The 25,000-nt window shown below is 46.0% G+C and overlaps 1 protein-coding gene across 1 annotated transcript in view; it reads right to left on the bottom strand.

The window, feature by feature from the left end:
- The window catches only part of glra1 (glycine receptor, alpha 1), a gene marked incomplete at both ends in the record, with an annotated part of 232,178 nt that overhangs the window by 134,100 nt on the left and 73,078 nt on the right, over nucleotides 1-25,000 (bottom strand). Inside the window, one exon of the mRNA XM_084332128.1 lies at nucleotides 5,596-5,726. Coding sequence (XP_084188254.1) covers nucleotides 5,596-5,726 — 131 coding nt within the window. The remainder of the gene's footprint in view (nucleotides 1-5,595; nucleotides 5,727-25,000) is intronic.

Raw genomic sequence — 25,000 nt, 5'->3', positions numbered from 1 at the left:
CACACACACACACACACACACACAGACATCACAATTCTGAAAGTCACACCTGTCTCTCTCTCTCTCTCTCTCTCTCTCTCTCTCTCTCTCTCTCTCTCTCTCTCTCTCTCTCTCTCTCTCTTCTCTCTCTCTGCCTTTAGGGCATTCATTACCAGGGCCAGTAGATTACAGGGGGCCTGCCTGCCTGTCTGTCTGTCTGCCTGCCTGGTTGTTTGTCTACCTGGTTGTTTGTCTGTCTGTTTGCCTGGTTGTTTGTCTGTCTGCCTGCCTGGTTGTTTGTCTACCTGGTTGTTTGTCTGTCTGTTTGCCTGGTTGTTTGTCTGTCTGCCTGCCTGGTTGTTTGTTTGCCTGTTTGCCTGGTTGTTTGTCTGTCTGCCTGCCTGGTTGTTTGTTTGCCTGTTTGCCTGCCTGCCTGCCTGGTTGTTTGTCTGTCTGTTTGCCTGGTTGTTTGTCTGTCTGTTTGCCTGGTTGTTTGTCTGCCTGCCTGCCTGGTTGTTTGTTTGCCTGTTTGCCTGCCTGTCTGCCTGCCTGCCTGGTTGTTTGTCTGTCTGCCTGCCTGGTTGTTTGTCTGTCTGCTTGCCTGGTTGTTTGTCTGTCTGCCTGCCTGGTTGTTTGTCTACCTGTTTGCCTGCCTGCCTGGTTGTTTGTCTGCCTGCCTGGTTGTTTGTCTGCCTGTTTGCCTGCACGCATGTCTGGGTGAAAGGAGTCCAATTTGTTTCCCAGACCACTGGCATGTAAACAAGGCCTGCATATAAAAGAGCAGGAGCAGCCATTGGTGAGGGAGGGAGGGAGGGAGGGAGGGAGGAGAGGGAGAGGGAGGGAGGGAGGGAGGCCAGGAGAGCGAGGGAGGATAGGGAGGGAGGGAGGCCAGGAGAGGGAGGGAGGGAGGCCAGGAGAGGGAGGGAGGAGCAGGCCGATAATTATTATGACCACCTCGACCTTCACCACCATGTGAGGAACGTGAGTGCTTTCAAAGCAATTGCAACGATTGGGTTATTGAAAATGAATGATTAAAAAAATTGAGCGGGAGAGATAGAGAGAGAGAGAGAGAGAGAAATACAGAGGGGAGAGAGAAAGAAAGAAAGAAAGAAAGAAAGAAAGAAAGAAAGAAAGAAAGAAAGAAAGAAAGAAAGAAAGAAAGAAAGAAAGAAAGAAAGAAAGAAAGAAAGAAAGAAAGAGAACAATAACTTAATGGTTTATAAATGGAATGTCCTGGATGTGTCAGGAATATGAGATTTTTCTTCCCTGTTCCAGTGGCTGGGTGGAGAACGCTGCTTAATCAATCAGTCTCCCACAGTGGGCCCCGTGATGATCAGTGTCATTCCTCTCTCATGCTGCACATTCATAGCTTCAGGCAAATCTCATCTCTTCCCATCCCATTGTCCCCAGACAGTCACTGCAGCCCCACACGCTGACAGGGCTGCTGCTAATTTGACGAGGTGTGTGATGCCCCCCCCCCCCCAACCCCACCCCCAGCAAGAGCTTAGTAGTCGGGTAAATACAAAGAAAATAGAAAATTAAAAAGGAAATAAATTCAGCCTCTTTTTCACAGTTCAAGTCACTATGGTCTTATCATTCCACATTCCCAAAAAGGAGAAACAAAAGTCAACAAAAAATCAAAACGCTGGCATTCCGTTGGGACTTAACGCTGCACATTCCTACAGTACGTCACATGGCCTGCAAAACAGCTCTGCCACGAGCGCCTTATAGCTGGACCAAAATGCTTTCATGATCGTTTCCATGGACAAGGATACACAGACACCATTTAATTTTCTCAGTTCTCATATGGGGGGGGGGGGGGGTGGGGGGGGGGGGCGGGACAATAATATGATGTTATTTGATTGAATATGTTAAGGGGACATAATAAAAGGTAGCACCGGTTAGTTGACTTCCTGTTTGGGCAGAGATGTTTGACAGTGGACCATCGTCCAACGTTCTGCGTAGGAGTGTGTTATTAACACTCTCGCTCTGACATTCCAACATTCCCAAGAGATCTAGAATTCCCACGTTCAAGACGGAGTCCCGGGCATGTCCGCAGTGTGACACGTCCTTATCCCAGATCTAACATTCTGTGGTGTTTTTTTTGTTCTCTTTTGTTATATATTTCATCCTATTACTTACAACCCTCCATTTTGCCCACTTGCGTTCCTCTCTCTGTGCACGGTACTCTCTTTCAAACTTTATTAAGGAACGGGGGGCTGACAAGCTGCTTATTTTAGTAGAAAGCGATTAACACGCTCGCTGGTTAACTGGGAGGGTTACATAAAAAAAGGAAACGGCATGAATGGGCGAGTCAGGGGCTCACGCTACGCCACTCTCTCTTGACCCGACAGGACACGTCAAACCTCCACATCCGCCCGTCTCCCGCGACAATGGCCACAATTAGCATAGTCGCATTACATAAAAGATGTCCTCGTCTCTCCTGGAAGCCGCACGGCTCTACGATGCGTCGCAGAACGGCCCTGGGTGGAGCCTCTCTGGGGCCATGGTTTATTCAACGGATCCTTCCGGAAACGACTTTGGAAAAAAATATCACACCGATTTAGTAACTGTATAGCGGCGTTATGTTAAATGATCAAGGTGCGTCTTCTGTCCGGGGGGGCCGTTAGAGTGCTCGCCGAGATCAATCGGAGCCGTTTGATTACTTCCCTGCATCTCTAATGCAATTTTGGAGAGCAGAAAAGAAATTGCACTTTCGTTTTTTGTTCTTTCATTTCATATTACACTGAATTAGAATAAAAGGGGGGGCAAAAAGATATTTCCATAAATCAAAATAACTGCCAGGGAGCGGCATTTAGGATGTTGGTTTTGATAAAAGGTCGACAGATGGCCTTCTAAATTGTTTGCGGCAGACGCTTAAGGGGAGTCAAATTGAAAAACAAAAACCGTTCCGCTAAAATCGCGAAAACACAACACATCGGGTTTACAGTGGCGAGTGGAACTGTTTCCTGTTTACCGGTTTGGCCTCAGCCAGGGAGAGAGAGGAGAGAGGTTAGTTTAGGAACGGATGAGTCGTTTCTGTTGTTTTTGCAACACCGGCAGGTTTAATGACACGTTCTTAACAACCCGCTCATTCTCTACTCTGTCCTGCACACAAACAGTTATATCCCACTTAATGAGACAACCACAGTGTTTATATACGGTAGTAAGATAATTGAGCGTGCCCGGGATAGTGGGGTCTTGTATGTTGTGGGGTCGTAGTGCATGGGGTGGGGTGCTTGGTGGCATGGGAGGTAGCGGGCTTGGCTCGGTGGGGGGGAGTACCTTCCCTCTCTCCTCTACTGGGCCTGGCCCAATTAAATTCGAGGGACCCGTGTCGCTGAGTGCTCGGCCCCGCGTGGGACGGACCTGGGATGTGGGGGAGCCCTATTTCAGGGGGTGGATGGCGGGAGGGGGGGGGGGGGGGTCCCTCTTATGGGGGTCTGGGAGGCTGAACGCAGCCATATTCAAGGGGCCCATGTTAGTGCATCGTTGTGTTATGGATGTCATTGTAAGTATTGTCTAAGTGTTGTTTGTCTATAAATGTTAATACAAATTTAAGTTTAAAAAAAGAAAAAGATAATTGAGCGTTTCAATTTGTGTGAGGAGGTGAACTTTGACCCTACTCCCTGTATGAGGTGATCTCGATCCACTTCTAAGTCGCCCCCGGAGTGGTTTGCTTGAAGCGAGGATGCAATCGCACCATGGTTTCCCCCATATTTCTCCAAATGCCGCCATATGTGCGAGATCAAGATCTTCATTTCTCTTGGAAAGTGTGTTCAAAATAACCAAATAATATAATAAAAAAAAAATACAAATACCAAATATTAACCCTAAGTGTAACAAGATTCGGTCTGTTTGTGAGGAATTCCAAATTGGTGTCCAGTGACATAAAACAAAATTACTTTTGTTTATAAAAATAAGGTTTGATTTATAAAATAAGGTTGATCTGTGATGTACTGAAAAAAAGAATTTAACCAATTAAAAAACTATTTCACCAGTGATTTGGACCATTAGGAACAAACCCAGGTATGAAAGCTCCCTAAGGTTTGTGACCCTATATGGAAATACATAAGGTTGTTTTTCTTGACTCCTGATACCTTAACCTATGGAATTACATGGTTCTTTTTATCTGAAAGCAGCGATGTATGAATAACTTGACCCCAAACCATTTATACGCTAATAAGAATCACGAGTCAAACCCCCGCTCCCCCTGATCTCACTGTTTTGCATAAAAGTGTTTTGTGATGGAGGGTTGCATGTGATATTGAATACCCACTGCATCAGTTTAGAATAGCATTGCCATGTACCAAAGCCAATTTCCTTTTCTTGTGCAATGCAACATGCTTGTGCTATGATGTTCATGCCTGCTCCAAATAGTTTGGTGGACATTTTGGTCAAATATAATAAGAGTTCAATCTGTTTCTTTTTTAGCACAAATAACTAATTTGGAGGGTTGCCACAGTTCTTTACCATTGCACTGAATGACAACTCTCCAGTATATACTCCTAACAGGAAGTAGTTAAATAAAAGAAACCTCTGACATGTGTCTTTATGGGGGCTTCCATTCCGGGAGAGGTTACTGAATATTATCATCATCATCATCATCATCATCATCATCATGATCATCATCATCATCAGCATCATCATCAGCATCATCATCACAAGAATAATTATTATTTTAGGCACCACGCTTCCAGGAGAGGCACATTACCTTTGAACCACCAAAACAAACATTCGGGATACTGTGAGGATACCTAGCCTACCTACAGTACCATGATAACTCATAAATCCTCCCAATAGAATATCACGATGATGCCATATCGTGGTAGCTACTGTACATGTTCTAGCCTTTTGGTTGTTTATCAAAGCTAAAAGAAGGACACACTGTGTACAGAAGGAGGGGGGAGGAGCCTCTAAGAGAAACACATGAACTAACAGCCTCATTCTCTCTTTGTGATTGGTCAAGAATGGGCGGAGTTACCTTTGTTCCCCACTGTTCACGGATTGGACAAAAGAAATCAGTAGATTGAGAAGAACCGAGAGACATTGAGAAGGTTAAAAAAAAACTGACAAGACTGTCAATCATACACTTGTCATACAAAGAGCACTCTAAAAAAAGGTTGTGTCAATTTCAACGCGTCCTGCCACATGTTGGACTGAAAGAAATAAACAATGCGTCCCGCGTTTCTTTTATCCATTGACCTGTGTCATGATTTACACGCAATCTTTTAACGTTAACATGTTGGCGTGTGGAGCAACACAAGACGTGCTCCATCGTCGACACGTTGGGACGCGATGGAACTGACACAGCCCAGTTTTTTTAGAGTGTAAGAACAATTACACAATTAGATCATTAGAACATTTAACAACTGAACTTTCATTTTAGGAATGAAGTAGATGCAAAAATGCTCTTGTTTCATGTTTAAGACCGGATCGAAACCATTTTCACAAAGACAATTAAGTACAAAAGACAATAATCACTTCAAAGCGTCTACATTTAGTTTTGGCTACATTCCTGAGCCTGAATTTCTCCCAGGGGATCGATCAACAAAGGAATATGTTATCTTATCTTATCTTATTCCTGCCTTCTCCGCCTGTGTCTCTGTGGTGTACGCCTACCTTTGAAGTTAGGTCTGATCCTAGCATCGTAACCAGACACTTTGCCCATGAGCTTGTCGAGGAACTCAGAGGGAGGCATCGGGATGGCTGCTTTCCTCGCTGCGGCCTCTTTAGACGCAGCCAGGCTGGAGAGAGAGAGAGAGAGAGAGAGAGAGAGAGAGAGAGAGAGAGAGAGAGAGAGAGAGAGAGAGAGAGAGAGAGAGAGAGAGAGAGAGAGAGAGAGAGAGAGAGAGAAAGGTGGGGGGAGAGAGAGAGAGAGAGAGGGGAAGAGACAGAGAGACATTGTAATATATTATATATTATATAATAATAGAATAGAATAGAAGTATACTTTATTGATCCCGAGGGAAATTCAGCACCACAGATCGCTCACAATGAAAATGTTGTTAGTGAAAAGTTAAAACAAGAGACAAACCGAACTACTAAATTGTTTGTGAAAATAATCTGATATAGGTACTGTCTAGTTAGTTCACAAAGGTCATCGGTGACTTATTGCTGGTGCTCTTATGGCTCAATGGGGGGGGGGGGACAAAGAGCTGCGTTGTTGCAAGCAGAACGGGCACATGCTCCAATCGGCCACATTTTTTAACGCCCACCGCGCTGGATTATCTAATTGGCATTGATTCATCTTGAATAATCAGCTATGCTGAATTCTGAGTTTTTTTCGAGGTCATTCCCGTGATTATATTATTTCCTTTACCAGCTCTCCGGTTCACGCCACAATCGATGGAAGAACACTCAAGCATTGATTTCATAATAAAGCCCTCTGGCATTTGCAAAGTTAACTTATTCACCCTGTTAAGCCCATCAAGCTCATTAGATATCCCCGCATAATGTCATCGCCGCAGCATGGCCTTTAACTCACACAAATACAATAACCAACCGTGTTAAATGTCAGTAGACCCCGTCTATATATGACCAGGGGGAATATATTACGCTTCTCTTTAATTACCTGACGAATTACTAGGGTTGGGTACCGTTCACATTTGAACCCCTGTGAATCGATACCGGTACCCAATGGTACCTTTTTTCTGTACTTTAGTCTAAAACATTTGACCTATCTCAGTTGTACAAAATTAGTCCAAACTTCTAATTGTTTATTATTATTATTATTTATTTAGAACAATTTGTTAATATATAATACATAATATTGCAGCGAGCGTTGTCTGCATCTAGCTTTGTAAAGTGTAACCACACTGTAATAACCACTAACGTCATCACTGTAAATGAGGGAAACCTCAGTGCTTTCACGAGTATAAATAAAGGTTTGAAATGAAATGAACGTTGACGTGAACGTGCGGCACACTTCATAGGTTTCGTTTCGCGGTTAAACGAAAACATTGACGTCATCGGACTTAAAAAATATATATATCTCTTTTTTCACAGTACCGAAATGTGGCACCGGTTGATCATCACGTGAATCGGTACTCGGTAGTTACTGACGTGATTCAGTCGATACCCTTAAAAGTACCGGATTAAGGTACCCGTTGCTACAAATTAAACCTTGAAAAGTGGTTGGATTCATTACAGCCGACCTGAGTAGGGATTCTCAGATACCACTTTCTCAATGCAAGATACAGATCCTGAGTACGTTAAAGGTAGCATCTGTAATATTCACACTATAATAAGCTACATATATAGCTATAATATGTATGTAATATAATATGTACATATATTGCTATACAAATGCTTTGTCAGGGTGTGTGTCTTGGATGGGGATGTGGTGGGGATTGATGTGTGGGGTGTTTGGGGGACTGGCTGGGGGGGGGGGGGGTTCACATGCTTTCGAGCTACACTGTACTTATTGTACTTATTTTATGCCTATTCTTATGTCTGCACTTTATGCATTGCATTGCACTACTTTTATTGTCTTTTATGCCTATTCTTATGGCTGCACTTTCTGCATTGCATTGCACTACTTTTATTGTCTTTTATGCCTATTCTTATGGCTGCACTTTCTGCATTGCTTTTATTCTGTCAGTGTCAACTGTATGCTAATTTTATGCCTATGTTAATTTTATGCTATTTGCTGTGAAGCACTTTGAGCTGCAATCCATGTATGAAAGGTGCTATATAAATAAAGTTATTATTATTATTACAATAGCTTATTATGTATACTGTGCATTTCTCAAACCCTCTCTCGGCAGAGGCTATCACCACTCAATTCCAACCCACACGTCGGACCGACACAAAACCACACCAAGCAGGGCTCTTCTGCCTCAACGGCATTAAAGAGTCTGTCTTTAAACATTGGACAAAGCTACGCATCGATCCGTTACTTCTACTGAACAATAGAGACAATTAGATCATTACTTCATTAGTTTGGGGTCGCTGAACAGAAATTGAGATGCGATCTATTCTTCTCCAAACAGGAGATCTAACATCCTCCCATGTATGAAAGAGACGCAGAAGAATCGATGTCGTTCCGCTTCGACTTGAGGAAACTCTCTGAAACAGACGGCAGTGGTGTAGTCGAGTCACTGGATCTCGAGTCCGAGTCGAGTCTCGAGTCCCCAGTGTTCAAGTCACCAAACAAGAGCCAGAGTCGAGTCCGAGTCGAGTCCCCATTACTCTAGTCCGAGTCTGAGTCCAAGTCATCAAGGTTGAGTAGTCCACTCCACTCTGGCAGTCAAAGAGCTGACATACAAATAAAAAAAGGTCCACATTAAACATAAATGACACAGCGGTCACCATTTCAGAGGGAGTTTATTTACTTTGTGACACAATAGCCAAACAAATGCACTAGCCATCAATATAGTATGCCAAATGATTAGGGCAAAAAAATAATGTATTTATCAATTAACAAGTCTGAGTCCTCACGACCCTTGGAGACTTGTACATAGACAAACAGTTTGCATAATTCGACCAACTGAAAACTAAATTTAACATCCCTAACTCCCACTTTTTTTTCTCGATATCTCCAAATCAGACACTACTGTATGTCAAAGAAAAAAATCCACATTTTGAAACCATGCCAGAGAATTGCCCATTCTATGATCTCCTGAAGCTTCCTCCAGACTCCAGACACCTGATATCTCGCTTTGTGTCCCTGTTTTCCACCTCTGTGTCCACTGACCATCTGAGAGATGCCTGGTCCACTGAGCTGCATCTCGAGGTGTCTGAGAGCACCTGGAATGAAGGTTTGACTAGAATCCAAACTTGCTCGATCAATGCTAGGTACAAATTGATTCAATTTAAAGTCATCCATAGACTCCACTATTCAAAGACCAAACTACTGTACACAGAATTTATCCATCTCTTTCTCCATTATGTGACAGGTGTAAAGTTGCAGAGGGCTCCTTAACACATCTCTTTTGGCTCTGTCCTCATTTACAAAAATTCTGGGGTGAAATATTCCAGTGGTTTTCCAGGGTCTATGGAAAGGACATTCCCCCTGATCCAGAGTTGGCACTCTTTGGGTGTTCAGAGACTGCCTTAAGGTACACGAGGGAGGAACAACAGATACTAATGCTCGGCATGGTAGCCGCAAAAAAAATTATTCTAACCGATTGGAAATCACCTACACCCCCGTGTTTCCAGAAATGGCTCAATGAAATGATCACAATCATACAGATGGAGAGGATCCGCTATTACAGATCCAAAGAGCACAACAGGTCTTCGGACATATGGAGCCCATTCATTGACTATCTGAACTCTGAAGGACAAATAACTGCATTCTGCAGAGACTCACCCCTGTATATCTCATGTTTGACCTGCACCTTGTAACACCTGGCTATACAACACACTGTAATGCTTTGAGTTAAGTCACACTGTTATTTTATTTTCCTGTCTGGCAGTCTTTTTAGTTTTTGTTATGTCTGTTTATTTTTGTTCTGTCTCCTCCTTTTTGTACGTCTGTTCTTGTCTATTAGTAAACTGAAAACTGAGAAATAAAGTATTTAAAAAAAACAAGTCTGAGTCCTTGTCTGCACCTTCCGAGTCCGAATGCAGTTAACGCTCGAGGAATACCTTATTTCAGCCTTGTTTCTCTAACCCTATATTTTATACTCGTATCGATGATTACTGCCTTGAAAAAGGGGGATTGAGTTCACTTCCGTCAACTCGCCCCCGGGCAATATGCAATCAGAGGCATCTCGTCAGCGTGATAACTTATGGATTTCCGATGCCACTGCCGCGGCGGCCATTTACAGAAAACCTGAGGTATTTTCAAGCTCGAGGTATTTCACGTTCCGTTACATCATCGCCGTGAGACATTCAAACAGATGCAGTCAAGTAAATATGCTGCGTCACGGGGAACCTGGCCCGTGTCTCACGCCGCCCCGCTGGGCTACACATTTAAATTTGAATTCATGTATAAGATTATCACAGCGCGGCGGCTCTCAGGCTGTTGCGCGTCAAGGACCCCCGTTTGAAAGGATTTTCTCCCGGGGGGGGGAAGTCTGTCTGAAGAGACACGTGTTTCAGTCAAGAACTCTGTGACTATCCACACGGTATAATGGAGAGAGTGGAGCCTATGATCAGAATAGTCATCCGTACTGATCAACTGAACGTGTGAATACGATAATACTAATATCGGGGCGACAGTGGCTCGGGAGATAGAGACGGTCGTCTGGTAATCCGGAGGTTCCCGGTTAGATTCCCGCTCCTCCCTGTCTTTGAGCAAGACACTTAACCCCTAATTGCTCCCAGTGAGCAGGTTGGCACTGTGCCGTCGGTGTGGGAATGTGTGAGGGAATGGGTCAAACGTGAGGAACAAATTGTAAAGCACTTTGGATAAAAGTACTATATAAATGCAGCCATTTATCATTGACTGATATAAGACTATTCCTCATTTTGCCGGAGACCAGCTGAACCCCACTAAAGGACCCCTGAAGGGTCCTCACACCCCTTTTGCGAACCACTGTCTCTCAGTGGTAAGGAAATGTTTCTAAACTCAACAAGTCATCTCAAATAAAAAAAGTTATTTGTACATCCTTTTTCAAACAGTAAAATGTCTTTTCAGTTTTATCACCAATCCATGTTTCCAAGTGTGTGAATGTTATGCACCACCTGGAAGTACACATCCTCTACTGGTTTCAATTATGAATGGAGATAACACTCAGGATGCAGTGTCCCTCATCAACAACACAGCACAACAACAGTATGCCTCTCTGTCTGAAGCAGTGGTCCTCAAAGTGGAGCACAGTATAGAGACAGTAATGGAATTATACAAATAATTTAAAAGCAAAAATCGTATCAGACAGTGGCGCCCAGGAAAATACCTTATCTCACTGGGGTATCCTTGGTCTAATTTGTGAAAATGTTGGGGTATTTACCGTGGGAGAGGTTTGAGAGAAACCGGATTTAGTGATTCAAACATTACTAACTCTAAACCTAAAGGATTCAGTGATTCAACCGTTACTAACTCTAAACCTAAAGGATTCAGTGATTCAAACATTACTAACTCTAAACCTAAAGGATTCAGTGATTCAAACATTACTAACTCTAAACCTAAAGGATTCAGTGATTCAAACATTACTAACTCTAAACATAAAGGATTCAGTGATTCAAACATTACTAACTCTAAACCTAAAGGATTCAGTGATTCAAACATTACTAACTCTAAACCTAAATGATTCAGCGATTCAACCATTACTAACTCTAAACCTAAAGGATTCAGTGATTCAACCGTTACTAACTCTAAACCTAAAGGATTCAGTGATTCAACCGTTACTTCTCAATCTAGTAGCCGAACATGAATTAAATTGAGAGATCACACAGATGGTCTCCCCTTACATTTGCACCATCTGATTGATTGATTGATTGATTGATTGACAATTTTATTAACAGATTGCAGAATGGGTACAATACAGTACAGCTCAATACACACAATTGTTAAGGGGATGCAGACCAGAGAAAGACGTTCGTCTTGTTTACATCAGGGTCCCCTATTCTCAATTCATCATAAATGTGCTATCAACATCTAACCAACATCTAACTGTGCTATCCCAATAGCAAGTTATAAACGTACAATACGGTCTCCTCTCTTATCGCCCCGGTGACGATCAAAGTCAAGCACACGTTGGTACGTTTCATGTCCGATTATCACAAGTCCTCCTCGCAATAAAATCCTTGAAATACCCCTTTAATAAAACGGTTGATGAAACGGCCGTATCACAGCAGCCCATATCCACACGGCGCCATGCACCCGAGGTGGGAACGCTGTTGGAGAGGAAGCCAACCTGAGCATGACATAAGTGCAGCCGTCTGAAGGTGCTGAATAATATATGAGAAGGAGTGCTGTACTGGGATTTGGGCGCCGCTGTGCTGATCAGCCTCGCGCCTGCCACTACAACACAGCAGAGCCAACAGTAGCGTCACGGGACAGTCGCTACTTCCTCTCATGGCTTATTAAAGGGACACTTCGCAGAGAAACAAGTTTGAACGTGTCTTCTGAGAGCGGCGTCGTCGGAAGACACTGAGGCTTTGTGATGTACTACTAACCATTTCAGAGTTTTCATTTTTTAATCGTCCTATCTTAGAATTCGACCACTATAGCTTTCGATGCCCAGTATAGCCGTTGTGATATCGTGACTTGAATGTTCGGTTCGCAAAGGTTCTAATCATGCGATCATGTGATCGTACACCTGGGAATTCAGCCTCAAAGAAATGATGTAGAAGAAAAAACAACAAGCCTTCCTTTATTTTCTGTTAAAACTAAACGATTGTGTGTAAAGCTGTTCAGTGTTGAGAGATGTGCATAATAAAAGACAACTCCCTCAGTATGGACTCTCTCTCGGTCTCCTATCTATCTATCTTATCTTATCTATCTATCTTATCTTATCTATCTATCTATCTATCTATCTATCTATCTATCTATCTATCTATCTATCTATCTATCTATCTATCTATCTATCTATCTATCTATCTATCTATCTATCTATCTATCTATCTATCTATCTATCTATCTATCTATCTATCTATCTATCTATCTATCTATCTATATATCTGCTGTATCTATCTATCTATCTATCTATCTATCTATCTATCTATCTATCTATCTATCTATCTATCTATCTATCTATCTATCTATCTATCTATCTATCTATCTATCTATCTATCTATCTATCTATCTATCTATCTATCTATCTATCTATATATCTGCTGTATCTATCTATCTATCTATCTATCTATCTATCTATCTATCTATCTATCTATCTATCTATCTATCTATCTATCTATCTATCTATCTATCTATCTCTCTCTCTCTCTCTCTCTCTCTCTCTCTCTCTCTCTCTCTCTCTCTCTCTCTCTCTCTCTCTCTCTCTCTCTCTCTCTCTCTCTCTCTCTCTCTCTCTCTCTCTCTCTCTCTCTCTCTCTATATATCTATCTATATCACTACCCCTGTCCCAGAGCTCCCCTGCTGCTGACACTACCCCTGTCCCAGAGCTCCTCTGCTGCTGCTAACACTACCCCTGTCCCAGAGCTCCCCTGCTGCTAACACTACCCCTGTCCCAGAGCTCCTCTGCTGCTGCTAACACTACCCCTGTCCCAGAGCTCCTCCTCTGCTGCTAACACTACCCCTGTCCCAGAGCTCCTCCCCTGCTGCTAACACTACCCCTGTCCCAGAGCTCCTCTGCTGCTAACACTACCCCTGTCCCAGAGCTCCTCCTCTGCTGCTAACACTACCCCTGTCCCAGAGCTCCTCTGCTGCTGACACTACCCCTGTCCCAGAGCTCCTCTGCTGCTAACACTACCCCTGTCCCAGAGCTCCTCTGCTGCTAACACTACCCCTGTCTCAGAGCTCCTCTGCTGCTGACACTACCCCTGTCCCAGAGCTCCTCTGCTGCTAACACTACCCCTGTCCCAGAGCTCCTCTGCTGCTAACACTACCCCTGTCCCAGAGCTCCTCTGCTGCTAACACTACCCCTGTCCCAGAGCTCCTCTGCTGCTAACACTACCCCTGTCCCAGAGCTCCTCCTCTGCTGCTAACACTACCCCTGTCCCAGAGCTCCTCTGCTGCTAACACTACCCCTGTCCCAGAGCTCCTCTGCTGCTGACACTACCCCTGTCCCAGAGCTCCCCTGCTGCTAACACTACCCCTGTCCCAGAGCTCCTCTCCTGCTAACACTACCCCTGTCCCAGAGCTCCTCTGCTGCTGACACTACCCCTGTCCCAGAGCTCCTCTGCTGCTGCTAACACTACCCCTGTCCCAGAGCTCCCCTGCTGCTGACACTACCCCTGTCCCAGAGCTCCTCTGCTGCTGCTAACACTACCCCTGTCCCAGAGCTCCTCTGCTGCTAACACTACCCCTGTCCCAGAGCTCCTCCTCTGCTGCTAACACTACCCCTGTCCCAGAGCTCCTCTGCTGCTAACACTACCCCTGTCCCAGAGCTCCTCTGCTGCTAACACTACCCCTGTCCCAGAGCTCCTCTGCTGCTAACACTACCCCTGTCCCAGAGCTCCTCTGCTGCTAACACTACCCCTGTCCCAGAGCTCCCCTGCTGCTAACACTACCCCTGTCCCAGAGCTCCTCTCCTGCTAACACTACCCCTGTCCCAGAGCTCCTCTCCTGCTAACACTACCCCTGTCCCAGAGCTCCTCTGCTGCTAACACTACCCCTGTCCCAGAGCTCCCCTGCTGCTAACACTACCCCTGTCCCAGAGCTCCTCTCCTGCTGACACTACCCCTGTCCCAGAGCTCCTCTGCTGCTAACACTACCCCTGTCCCAGAGCTCCTCCTCTGCTGCTAACACTACCCCTGTCCCAGAGCTCCTCCCCTGCTGCTAACACTACCCCTGTCCCAGAGCTCCTCTGCTGCTAACACTACCCCTGTCCCAGAGCTCCTCTGCTGCTGACACTACCCCTGTCCCAGAGCTCCTCTGCTGCTAACACTACCCCTGTCCCAGAGCTCCTCCCCTGCTGCTAACACTACCCCTGTCCCAGAGCTCCTATGCTGCTAACACTACCCCTGTCCCAGAGCTCCTCTGCTGCTAACACTACCCCTGTCCCAGAGCTCCTCCTCTGCTGCTAACACTACCCCTGTCCCAGAGCTCCTCCTCTGCTGCTAACACTACCCCTGTCCCAGAGCTCCTCTGCTGCTAACACTACCCCTGTCCCAGAGCTCCTCTGCTGCTAACACTACCCCTGTCCCAGAGCTCCTCTGCTGCTAACACTACCCCTGTCCCAGAGCTCCTCTGCTGCTAACACTACCCCTGTCCCAGAGCTCCTCTGCTGCTAACACTACCCCTGTCCCAGAGCTCCTCTCCTGCTAACACTACCCCTGTCCCAGAGCTCCTCTGCTGCTAACACTACCCCTGTCCCAGAGCTCCCCTGCTGCTAACACTACCCCTGTCCCAGAGCTCCTCTCCTGCTAACACTACCCCTGTCCCAGAGCTCCTCTGCTGCTAACACTACCCCTGTCCCAGAGCTCCCCTGCTGCTAACACTACCCCTGTCCCAGAGCTCCTCTCCTGCTGACACTACCCCTGTCCCAGAGCTCCTCTGCTGCTAACACTACCCCTGTCCCAGAGCTCCTCCTCTGCTGCTAACACTACCCCTGTCCCAGAGCTCCTCCCCTGCTGCTAACACTACCCCTGTCCCAGAGCTCCTCTGCTGCTAACACTACCCCTGTCCCAGAGCTCCTCTGCTGCTGACACTACCCCTGTCCCAGAGCTCCTCTGCTGCTAACACTACCCCTGTCCCAGAGCTCCTCCCCTGCTGCTAACACTACCCCTGTCCCAGAGCTCCTATGCTGCTAACACTACCCCTGTCCCAGAGCTCCTCTGCTGCTAACACTACCCCTGTCCCAGAGCTCCTCCTCTGCTGCTAACACTACCCCTGTCCCAGAGCTCCTCCTCTGCTGCTAACACTACCCCTGTCCCAGAGCTCCTCTGCTGCTAACACTACCCCTGTCCCAGAGCTCCTCTGCTGCTAACACTACCCCTGTCCCAGAGCTCCTCTGCTGCTAACACTACCCCTGTCCCAGAGCTCCTCTGCTGCTAACACTACCCCTGTCCCAGAGCTCCTCTGCTGCTAACACTACCCCTGTCCCAGAGCTCCTCTGCTGCTGACACTACTCCTACCCCTGTCCCGATGTCCCGATGCAGCCAGCCACTGCCCTCTGTCCTCTGTCATGATGAATTGAAAATGGGGGACCCTGATGTAAACAAGACCAAAGTCTTTCTCTGGTCTGCATCCCCTTAACAATTGTGTGTATTGTAGCTGTACTGTATTGTACCCATTCTGCAATCTGTTAATAAAGTTTTCAATCAGTCAATCAGTCTTCACAGTGTTATTCACATGAGCAGGGTTGGTAAAGGATCAGAATGTACTCCAGTCCAAAATACAGGTTATTGTCCAGTAAAGTTATTTCCAGCTCACAGGAACATGCCTCCATAACGTACACTACACACGGACATTATGGGAAATGCGCTTCCCATCTCCTCCAGAGTCAGACAAGGAGATAGATACCAATATCCTCTCGGCGTGCGTTCAGGAGAAAACGATCCGGCTGCAAGATAGCAATTTCTCCATGTCCGGCTATATGTCAAGGCTAGATGTATGTAGCCTGCTTCTAGGCCAAACATTATTACATATTTAGTATCACCCAAACAATGCTGAATGTCCAGAGACGCACAATATAGAAATATGAAATCAGATGAATTGATTGGTCTAAAAGTGGACTATAGTTAGCCAGACATATTCTTGGCTTAATGAGATACGTAGATATACGTCATAGATACATCAACAGTGCCACAACAAGCACATTGCGCATAACAAGACCATTATGATTATTGTCTATTTTATTTATATATTACCTACCAACTGTAAGAGTCTAAAATACGCAGCACAGAAGTTGTTGTATACAATATTGCTACTGTCATGCATTGTCCTTGCTGATTTCGGTCTGCATTAACGAAGGCTTTGATTTCAAAAGGCTAAAACACACTTCAGATTAAACTTCATGTTGACTGCTCAATGTGCCCAAAACACAGATTATAATGTTCCCTGAAATGTGGCTCTTTTTTTGAACCCTTTCATTACCACACTACCAATGGGTTAACCCTTTCACTGTGACAATACAGAAGGTTAACCCATTTCACTGCCACACGACAAAGTGTTAACCCTTTCACAACAACACTACAGAAGGTTAACCTTCTGTAGTGTGGTAGTGAAAGGGTTAAGGAAAGTGCTGGGTTTCCCTGCACTGAGATATCGGCTCTGAGACGTGAGTTAACGTATCGTTCCTCGGGAGCTCTTACATCTTACCTTTGTGTACGTGAGCGATGTGCGCACGACAAATACACACTTTACCTTCTTCATCATTTTCATCGTGCCCCTCAAAGCTAAATGTTCTCAGTACATAAAGGTGACTCTTCATTTCCGCTCTGATCTCCCCCCTAATCTCTGTCACTGCCTGTCGTTCTCTAACATAACAATGATGACTAACCTCTGCACTCCCAAACTATACTAATAATATTCTCCTCATGCATTAATCATTCAGGGGAAAAGACAAACGTTTCCGCGCCGGGCTTATCGTCAAGTGTCAAAAAACAATTTCCCCTCAAGGCGTTCTACTTAATAGGGCTGTAGTGGCACTTTGATCACATCAGGTGAGTGTAGCTCTTTTAGGGAAGCGTCGATATCGATACTGGCGTCAGATATCAGACTGATACCGGTACCGGGCTAACACAGGATATTGGTATCTGAGGATATCCCCCTCTCTCAGACAGACCTATGCAGGCATGTTCTCTCTCTCTCTCTCTCTCTCTCTCTCTCTCTCTCTCTCTCTCTCTCTCTCTCTCTCTCTCTCTCTCTCTCTCTCTCTCTCTCTGATCTCTTATTCTTAAGTAGTAAGTACACCGACAACGCAATGTACCTTCTGCTACCCAGACTGTGTGAGCATGAGCTAAAACATCAATAAATAAAATATGATATATATATTATAATATAAATGTAAAGGAAACATCACAAACAGACAGAAATGTAGGAAGACAGGCAGACAGACAGACAAGTAGGAAGACAGACACACAGACAGGTAAGGAAGGCAGACATACAGACACACACACACAGACAGACAGACATACAGACAGACAGACAGACAGACAGACACACAGACATACAGACAGACAGACAGACAGACAGACAGACAGACAGACACACAGACAGACAGACAGACAGACAGACAGACAGACATACAGACACACACAGACAGACAGACAGACAGACAGACAGACAGACAGACAGACACAGACAGACAGACAGACAGACAGACAGACAGACAGACAGACAGACAGCCAGACAGACAGACAGACAGACAGACATACAGACAGACAGACAGACAGGGTGATCCTAATGGATACCAGTCAGGTAGGAAAGCAGACAGACATGCAGACAGACAAACAGGTAGGATGACAGACAGATATGTAGGAAAACAGACAGTGATCAGACAGGCCAACAGACAGGTAGGAAGACAGACAGACAGACAGACAGACAGACAGACAGAGTAGACAGACAGACAGACAGACAGACAGACAGACAGACAGACAGACAGACAGACAGACAGACAGACAGACAGACAGAGCGAACCTAATGGATATCAGACAGGTAGGAAGACAGACAGGTAGGAAGGCAAACAGGCCGAGAGACAGGTAGGAAAGCAAACAGGCAGAGACAGTGGTCTTAAAGGAAATCAGGTCAATACTTGTCTAAAAATACATAAGGTACTAGCATCAAACAATGTCTCTCAATGTCTAAAATCCGATACAAGAAGCCTTGCAACATGTCAGAAAGAAAATAAAAACAAATAGATTTTCTGCCTGTTTCACACATGCTTGAAGTATGGGTTGGTTGATGGATGGATGGATGGCTGGATGATGGATGGATGGATGTTTGATCTTCCTAATAGAGAAAATTAATCATAGGCTTCACAGCCCCCCCCCCCCCCCCGCCCCCAGTGATCCCACACCAACAGTCTAAAAGTCTATATTGTTCAGAACTCTCAAGGTGTTAAATAAGTGCAGCCGAGTGAGTTCAATTGATGACCTTGATCCGATGCTGTCTATTACCCAGCCGAGCCTGCAACCCGCCGGGCGGGCGTCAGTGGAAGAGGCCCTCGTCACGGCCGGCTGACCAACCTGACGACGTGAGATCTTTAACTATCAATGAGCAGATAATTGAGCTGCTGATGGCATCTCCCAAAACCGCCCACGCTCACAGTCAGCAGCACCGATCAATCAATACACGCCGCTAATCAATTCAAAGTCAGCAGGCCTCGAGATCCATCGGGATCCGACCTAAGCTGTTTTTGTGAAGGGAAGTTAGTTGGGACTATTTCAATAGGAATAATCTACAGAGAGTAGGGGTGTAAAGGTACACATATCCATACCGAACCGTTTCAATACTGGACCTTAGGTTCAGTGCGGCTGTGTACCGAACAAATACAACGGTATGATAACCACGACCGCCCACCAGGGGCTGTTTTTTTCACAATCTAATATAATTTGATTATTAATTTTAATATAGAATATTCGTTGACAGCCCTACAAGTACAATTAGTTACTGCACACTACATCACCCCTGAGTGGAACATGGAAAGCCAAACTTTCCCCCACTGTACCGAAAACCCCTACCGAAACCGTGGTTTTTGTGTACCATTACACCCCTAACAGAAAGATATCAAGGACTTACTGTAGGATTCATCAGAATTTAACCAACACTGTCCCACTGTACCGAAAACCCCTACCGAAACCGTGGTTTTTGTGTACCATTACACCCCTAACAGAAAGATATCAAGGACTTACTGTAGGATTCATCAGAATTTAACCAACACTGTCGTTGTCGTGGGAAAAATTGGGTGCATCAAAGATCATCTCAATAAGAATAATAGGCTAATCAATAAAAAAAAGACATCAGGTTTTGAAAGGTATTGTTATTCATCTAAACCCGTCTTTGTAATGGAAAGCTGGGGGTGGCAGAGATTATCTCGGAAACCAATAATTCCTTCCATGGTGTGACTAATCTCCTTCCGCAGCAGTGACAGCGGTGAGAGGGATAGCATCAGGCTCAATATGTTTCCCTTGTTAGGATACAGTTTACAGCAACCCAGATAATACAATAAAACATAAGACCCATGCAAAATGTGCTTCAAATCAGCACTGCGAACACAAATATCCTTGTATGAACCGACCACACCTCGGCCTAATTAGTCACAGGGATATTACCAGCGCCTCGTCTAAGATAATAAGCCCTCAGACGTGCAGCGCGGGGGGCCAGACCAGACCGGGCTCGATCCGCCTGACAGTGTGACATTTGGACAGGGGTAGAGGTCTAATAGCCAATTTATTTTTCACTTAAAGTAAACGTAGAACTACTATGATAGAACAGTACTCTGAAAAATATATCTACAGTGATGTCACCAACTAGCTTCAGCAATGAGATAACTTCTCAGGCGCAATATGGGATTTTTATGATCACATACATTCTTAATGAGTTTGATTTATGGAATTTGGAACTTTCTTACCCCAACAATAATCAAAATATAGGTACAGTTTAAAAAGCGTATATTTCACATATCACATCACACTACACAATGGCTGAACGGCTCAGGAGACAGGGATTTATATCAGCCAATTAATTAATTCGGATTAGGTGGCCTTGATGTCAGAGACCTGATTGGGAATTTGGCCCGGAACGTCGGGGAACCCCCTACTCTTTGCGATAGGTGTCCTGGGTTCTTTAACGACCGAATTCAGCCAGGAGCTCGGTTTAACATCTCATCCGAAGGACGGCACTCGCAGCTGTACGGTGTCCCTATCACCATAACAGGGGCATTGTTACTGACTAGTCCAGAGGACAGAGTGCGCCCTGCTGGACAACCACACCACTTTCCGACAACGGCCTTGACCGGGGCTCGAACCGGTGATCTTCCGATTATGAGTCCGGAGCTCTACTCATGTAGCCACACTGCCAGACACCAATTATACACCTATACCAACTAATTGGTGGAGCAAAGTGTTCTGTGCGTGTGTTCCTTTGTGTGCGCGCACTTCTACACAATTCAAGAAGTATTAAAGTACTAAATAGTTGAGTTGAAGTACTTAGTTACCCCCACCCCAATGGACACCCCAAAAGACTCACACGCCATGTATAGCTGTTGTACAGTATGTCTGAAACCCACTGGCACAATACTACAGACTCATTATTCCCTACAACTTCTAGCTTGCCCCCTACAACTTCAATCATATGACTGTCACATGGATTATAGTGGCAGCAGGAAAATAAGTCTGCAGGGAAATCAGCACTCTGAGTTTCATAAAGATAGTGTCAGGATATATATGTGGAAATATGAAATATGCGCTTGTGATTGTGCATCCAGTTGTTGTACAGTATAATTCGTGTTCTTATCGTTATTCATGGTGGCAAGCTGTAATGACATACTGTGCATGTCAGCAGTGGAAAAGACTTACACGTGACACATAAGATCTACTGTTAGTCTGTCGATTTACTATCTATTTAAGGTGGGCCTGTCTGAAACTATGCATAAAGAACACTGTTGTTTATGAATGCTGTCTGTGAGCTGAGACCAGGATCCCCTCCTGTGAGAGATAATAAACTATAGGCTAATAAATGATCTAATCATTAAATCATAAAAGTTACATTTTCCATAGGACCCACATTAGAAATGTCGTTTTCCGTCATGGGAGCCAAGGCTCGTTAAAACATGCTTCTTGTGTCATGCGTTGATGGATGCACCAGGACCAGTGACCAGTGCCGAGGAGGCAGTACACCAATAAGGATGGATTATTCCAATATTCTATTATTTGAAATGACGTTTCAAGCCAATCTCGGTCACTATGTTTGTCTTGGAACGCCCATAGCCACATTCTTACTCTAAACCCAGCTGGATTTTGACATAGAAAGGTAGGTGTTATTTTAGAATATATATATCAAATTTCATGATTATTCATCTATATTTACTTTAGTCATCTAAACTATTAACTATTGTTAGGTGTTTGACTGTAGCTGATGGTTTTGTTTGTGTCGACTACACTGATTCAGCCTACGGATTTAAATGTTTTTGTTTTTCCTTTTCTATGTTAAATATTAAAGAAATAAGTTCAATATCAATTTATTTGACTAATAAAAGTAAAACAGTTGCAATTATGATTATTTAAGGTGAGGATGGCGATGACGACAACAACATGTTGCTATATTACTATTTTACGTAGTTCAATTATTAGTTTAACTATAGTTTGCAATAGTAAGGTAGTTTAAATGGTTTGATTACAATATGTCCCTAAAAGTATTTTACAACTACTCCCTGTCTCCTTATAACACACCCATGTCTACATGAGGTTTAGCTTGCCTTATAACACACCCATGTCTACATGAGGTTTAGCTTGCCTGGCCACAAGACACGGTCACTATAGTTCCATGATATTAAAACACCACCCACCTGGCACTGCAAGCAGGTGAAAACTCTGTTCTAAACCTTGATGTTCTCAACCTGTTCTCACCACGCTGGCCGGTGGGGAGAGAGCTCAGGTGTGGAGAGGAGAGAGGAGAGCTCAGGTGTGGAGAGAGGAGAGCTCAGGTGTGGAGAGAGGAGAGCTCAGGTGTGGAGAGAGGAGAGCTCAGGTGTGGAGAGAGGAGAGCTCAGGTGTGGAGAGAGGAGAGCTCAGGTGTGGAGAGAGGAGAGCTCAGGTGGGGAGAGAGGGGTGCTCAGGTGTGGAGAGAGGAGAGCTCAGGTGGGGAGAGAGGAGAGCTCAGGTGGGGAGAGAGGAGAGCTCAGGTGTGGAGAGAGGAGAGCTCAGGTGTGGAGAGAGGAGAGCTCAGGTGTGGAGAGAGGAGAGCTCAGGTGTGGAGAGAGGAGAGCTCAGGTGTGGAGAGAGGAGAGCTCAGGTGGGGAGAGAGGAGAGCTCAGGTGTGGAGAGAGGAGAGCTCAGGTGTGGAGAGAGGAGAGCTCAGGTGGGGAGAGAGGAGAGCTCAGGTGGGGAGAGAGGAGAGCTCAGGTGTGGAGAGAGGAGAGCTCAGGTGTGGAGAGAGGAGAGCTCAGGTGGGGAGAGAGGAGAGCTCAGGTGGGGAGAGAGGAGAGCTCAGGTGGGGAGAGAGGAGAGCTCAGGTGGGGAGAGAGGAGAGCTCAGGTGTGGAGAGAGGAGAGCTCAGGTGGGGAGAGAGGAGAGCTCAGGTGTGGAGAGAGGAGAGCTCAGGTGTGGAGAGAGGAGAGCTCAGGTGGGGAGAGAGGAGAGCTCAGGTGGGGAGAGAGGAGAGCTCAGGTGGGGAGAGAGGAGAGCTCAGGTGTGGAGAGAGGAGAGCTCAGGTGTGGAGAGAGGAGAGCTCAGGTGGGGAGAGAGGAGAGCTCAGGTGGGGAGAGAGGAGAGCTCAGGTGGGGAGAGAGGAGAGCTCAGGTGGGGAGAGAGGAGAGCTCAGGTGTGGAGAGAGGAGAGCTCAGGTGGGGAGAGAGGAGAGCTCAGGTGGGGAGAGAGGAGAGCTCAGGTGTGGAGAGAGGAGAGCTCAGGTGTGGAGAGAGGAGAGCTCAGGTGGGGAGAGAGGAGAGCTCAGGTGGGGAGAGAGGAGAGCTCAGGTGTGGAGAGAGGAGAGCTCAGGTGTGGAGAGAGGAGAGCTCAGGTGTGGAGAGAGGAGAGCTCAGGTGGGGAGAGAGGAGAGCTCAGGTGTGGAGAGAGGAGAGCTCAGGTGGGGAGAGAGGAGAGCTCAGGTGTGGAGAGAGGAGAGCTCAGGTGTGGAGAGAGGAGAGCTCAGGTGTGGAGAGAGGAGAGCTCAGGTGTGGAGAGAGGAGAGCTCAGGTGTGGAGAGAGGAGAGCTCAGGTGTGGAGAGAGGAGAGCTCAGGTGGGGAGAGAGGAGAGCTCAGGTGTGGAGAGAGGAGAGCTCAGGTGTGGAGAGAGGAGAGCTCAGGTGGGGAGAGAGGAGAGCTCAGGTGTGGAGAGAGGAGAGCTCAGGTGGGGAGAGAGGAGAGCTCAGGAGGGGAGAGAGGAGAGCTCAGGTGTGGAGAGAGGAGAGCTCAGGTGTGGAGAGAGGAGACTCAGGTGGGGAGAGAGGAGAGCTCAGGTGTGGAGAGAGGAGAGCTCAGGTGGGGAGAGAGGAGAGCTCAGGTGTGGAGAGAGGAGAGCTCAGGTGTGGAGAGAGGAGAGCTCAGGTGTGGAGAGAGGAGAGCTCAGGTGGGGAGAGAGGAGAGCTCAGGTGGGGAGAGAGGAGAGCTCAGGTGTGGAGAGAGGAGAGCTCAGGTGTGGAGAGAGGAGAGCTCAGGTGTGGAGAGAGGAGAGCTCAGGTGGGGAGAGAGGAGAGCTCAGGTGTGGAGAGAGGAGAGCTCAGGTGGGGAGAGAGGAGAGCTCAGGTGTGGAGAGAGGAGAGCTCAGGTGTGGAGAGAGGAGAGCTCAGGTGTGGAGAGAGGAGAGCTCAGGTGGGGAGAGAGGAGAGCTCAGGTGTGGAGAGAGGAGAGCTCAGGTGTGGAGAGAGGAGAGCTCAGGTGTGGAGAGAGGAGAGCTCAGGAGGGGAGAGAGGAGAGCTCAGGTGTGGAGAGAGGAGAGCTCAGGAGGGGAGAGAGGAGAGCTCATGTGGGGAGAGAGGAGAGCTCATGTGGGGAGAGAGGAGAGCTCAGGTGGGGAGAGAGGAGAGCTCAGGTGGGGAGAGAGGAGAGCTCAGGTGGGGAGAGAGGAGAGCTCAGGTGTGGAGAGAGGAGAGCTCAGGTGTGGAGAGAGGAGAGCTCAGGTGGGGAGAGAGGAGAGCTCAGGTGTGGAGAGAGGAGAGCTCAGGAGGGGAGAGAGGAGAGCTCAGGTGTGGAGAGAGGAGAGCTCAGGTGTGGAGAGAGGAGAGCTCAGGTGTGGAGAGAGGAGAGCTCAGGTGTGGAGAGAGGAGAGCTCAGGTGGGGAGAGAGGAGAGCTCAGGAGGCGGCCTTGAGATTCTCACTAAATCAATCAATGAACACGCTTAAACTTAATGAGCTAATAATCACGTTTTGTATACCGAAGGTAATCCCGGCTCTCTTGAGTAGCCGTGCAAGGTTTTTCAAGCCGTCAATAATATGGTGTGTCTTAGAATTCTGTTCAGGCCACCAGGCCTATATGTCATTGACTTGAAGTTAACCCAATGATAACATAATAAGAATGACTATTCTGATCCTAGGTTTCACTTCTTCCACTTTTAATTCCCAATACAGCATATAGACGGTCGTGGAATTCTGAACTAAATCACATCAAACATCAAAGATCCCCTCAGATGGGGGGGTTTCTGAGACCAAATCATTTCTTGGCCTAATTAATCAATCAAAATCAATTGTAAGGTCCTTTAAATTAAAAAGGTGACAAACCATTATATTGTAAAACAATTATTGTAAGCAATCTCATTTAATATTTACTTTTTAATAGATTCCTTTATTCATTTATTGTCACGTGATTCAGTACCTTACAGCAAAAAAATAATCTATTCACTTTGTTGTGGTT

This window comes from Notolepis coatsorum (genome assembly GCF_963971535.1).
Source record: "Notolepis coatsorum genome assembly, chromosome: 16".
NCBI classification, from domain to species: Eukaryota; Metazoa; Chordata; class Actinopteri; order Aulopiformes; family Paralepididae; genus Notolepis; species Notolepis coatsorum.
Note: the sequence above shows the minus strand (reverse complement) of the source record. Positions and strands in the feature narration are given on the sequence as shown.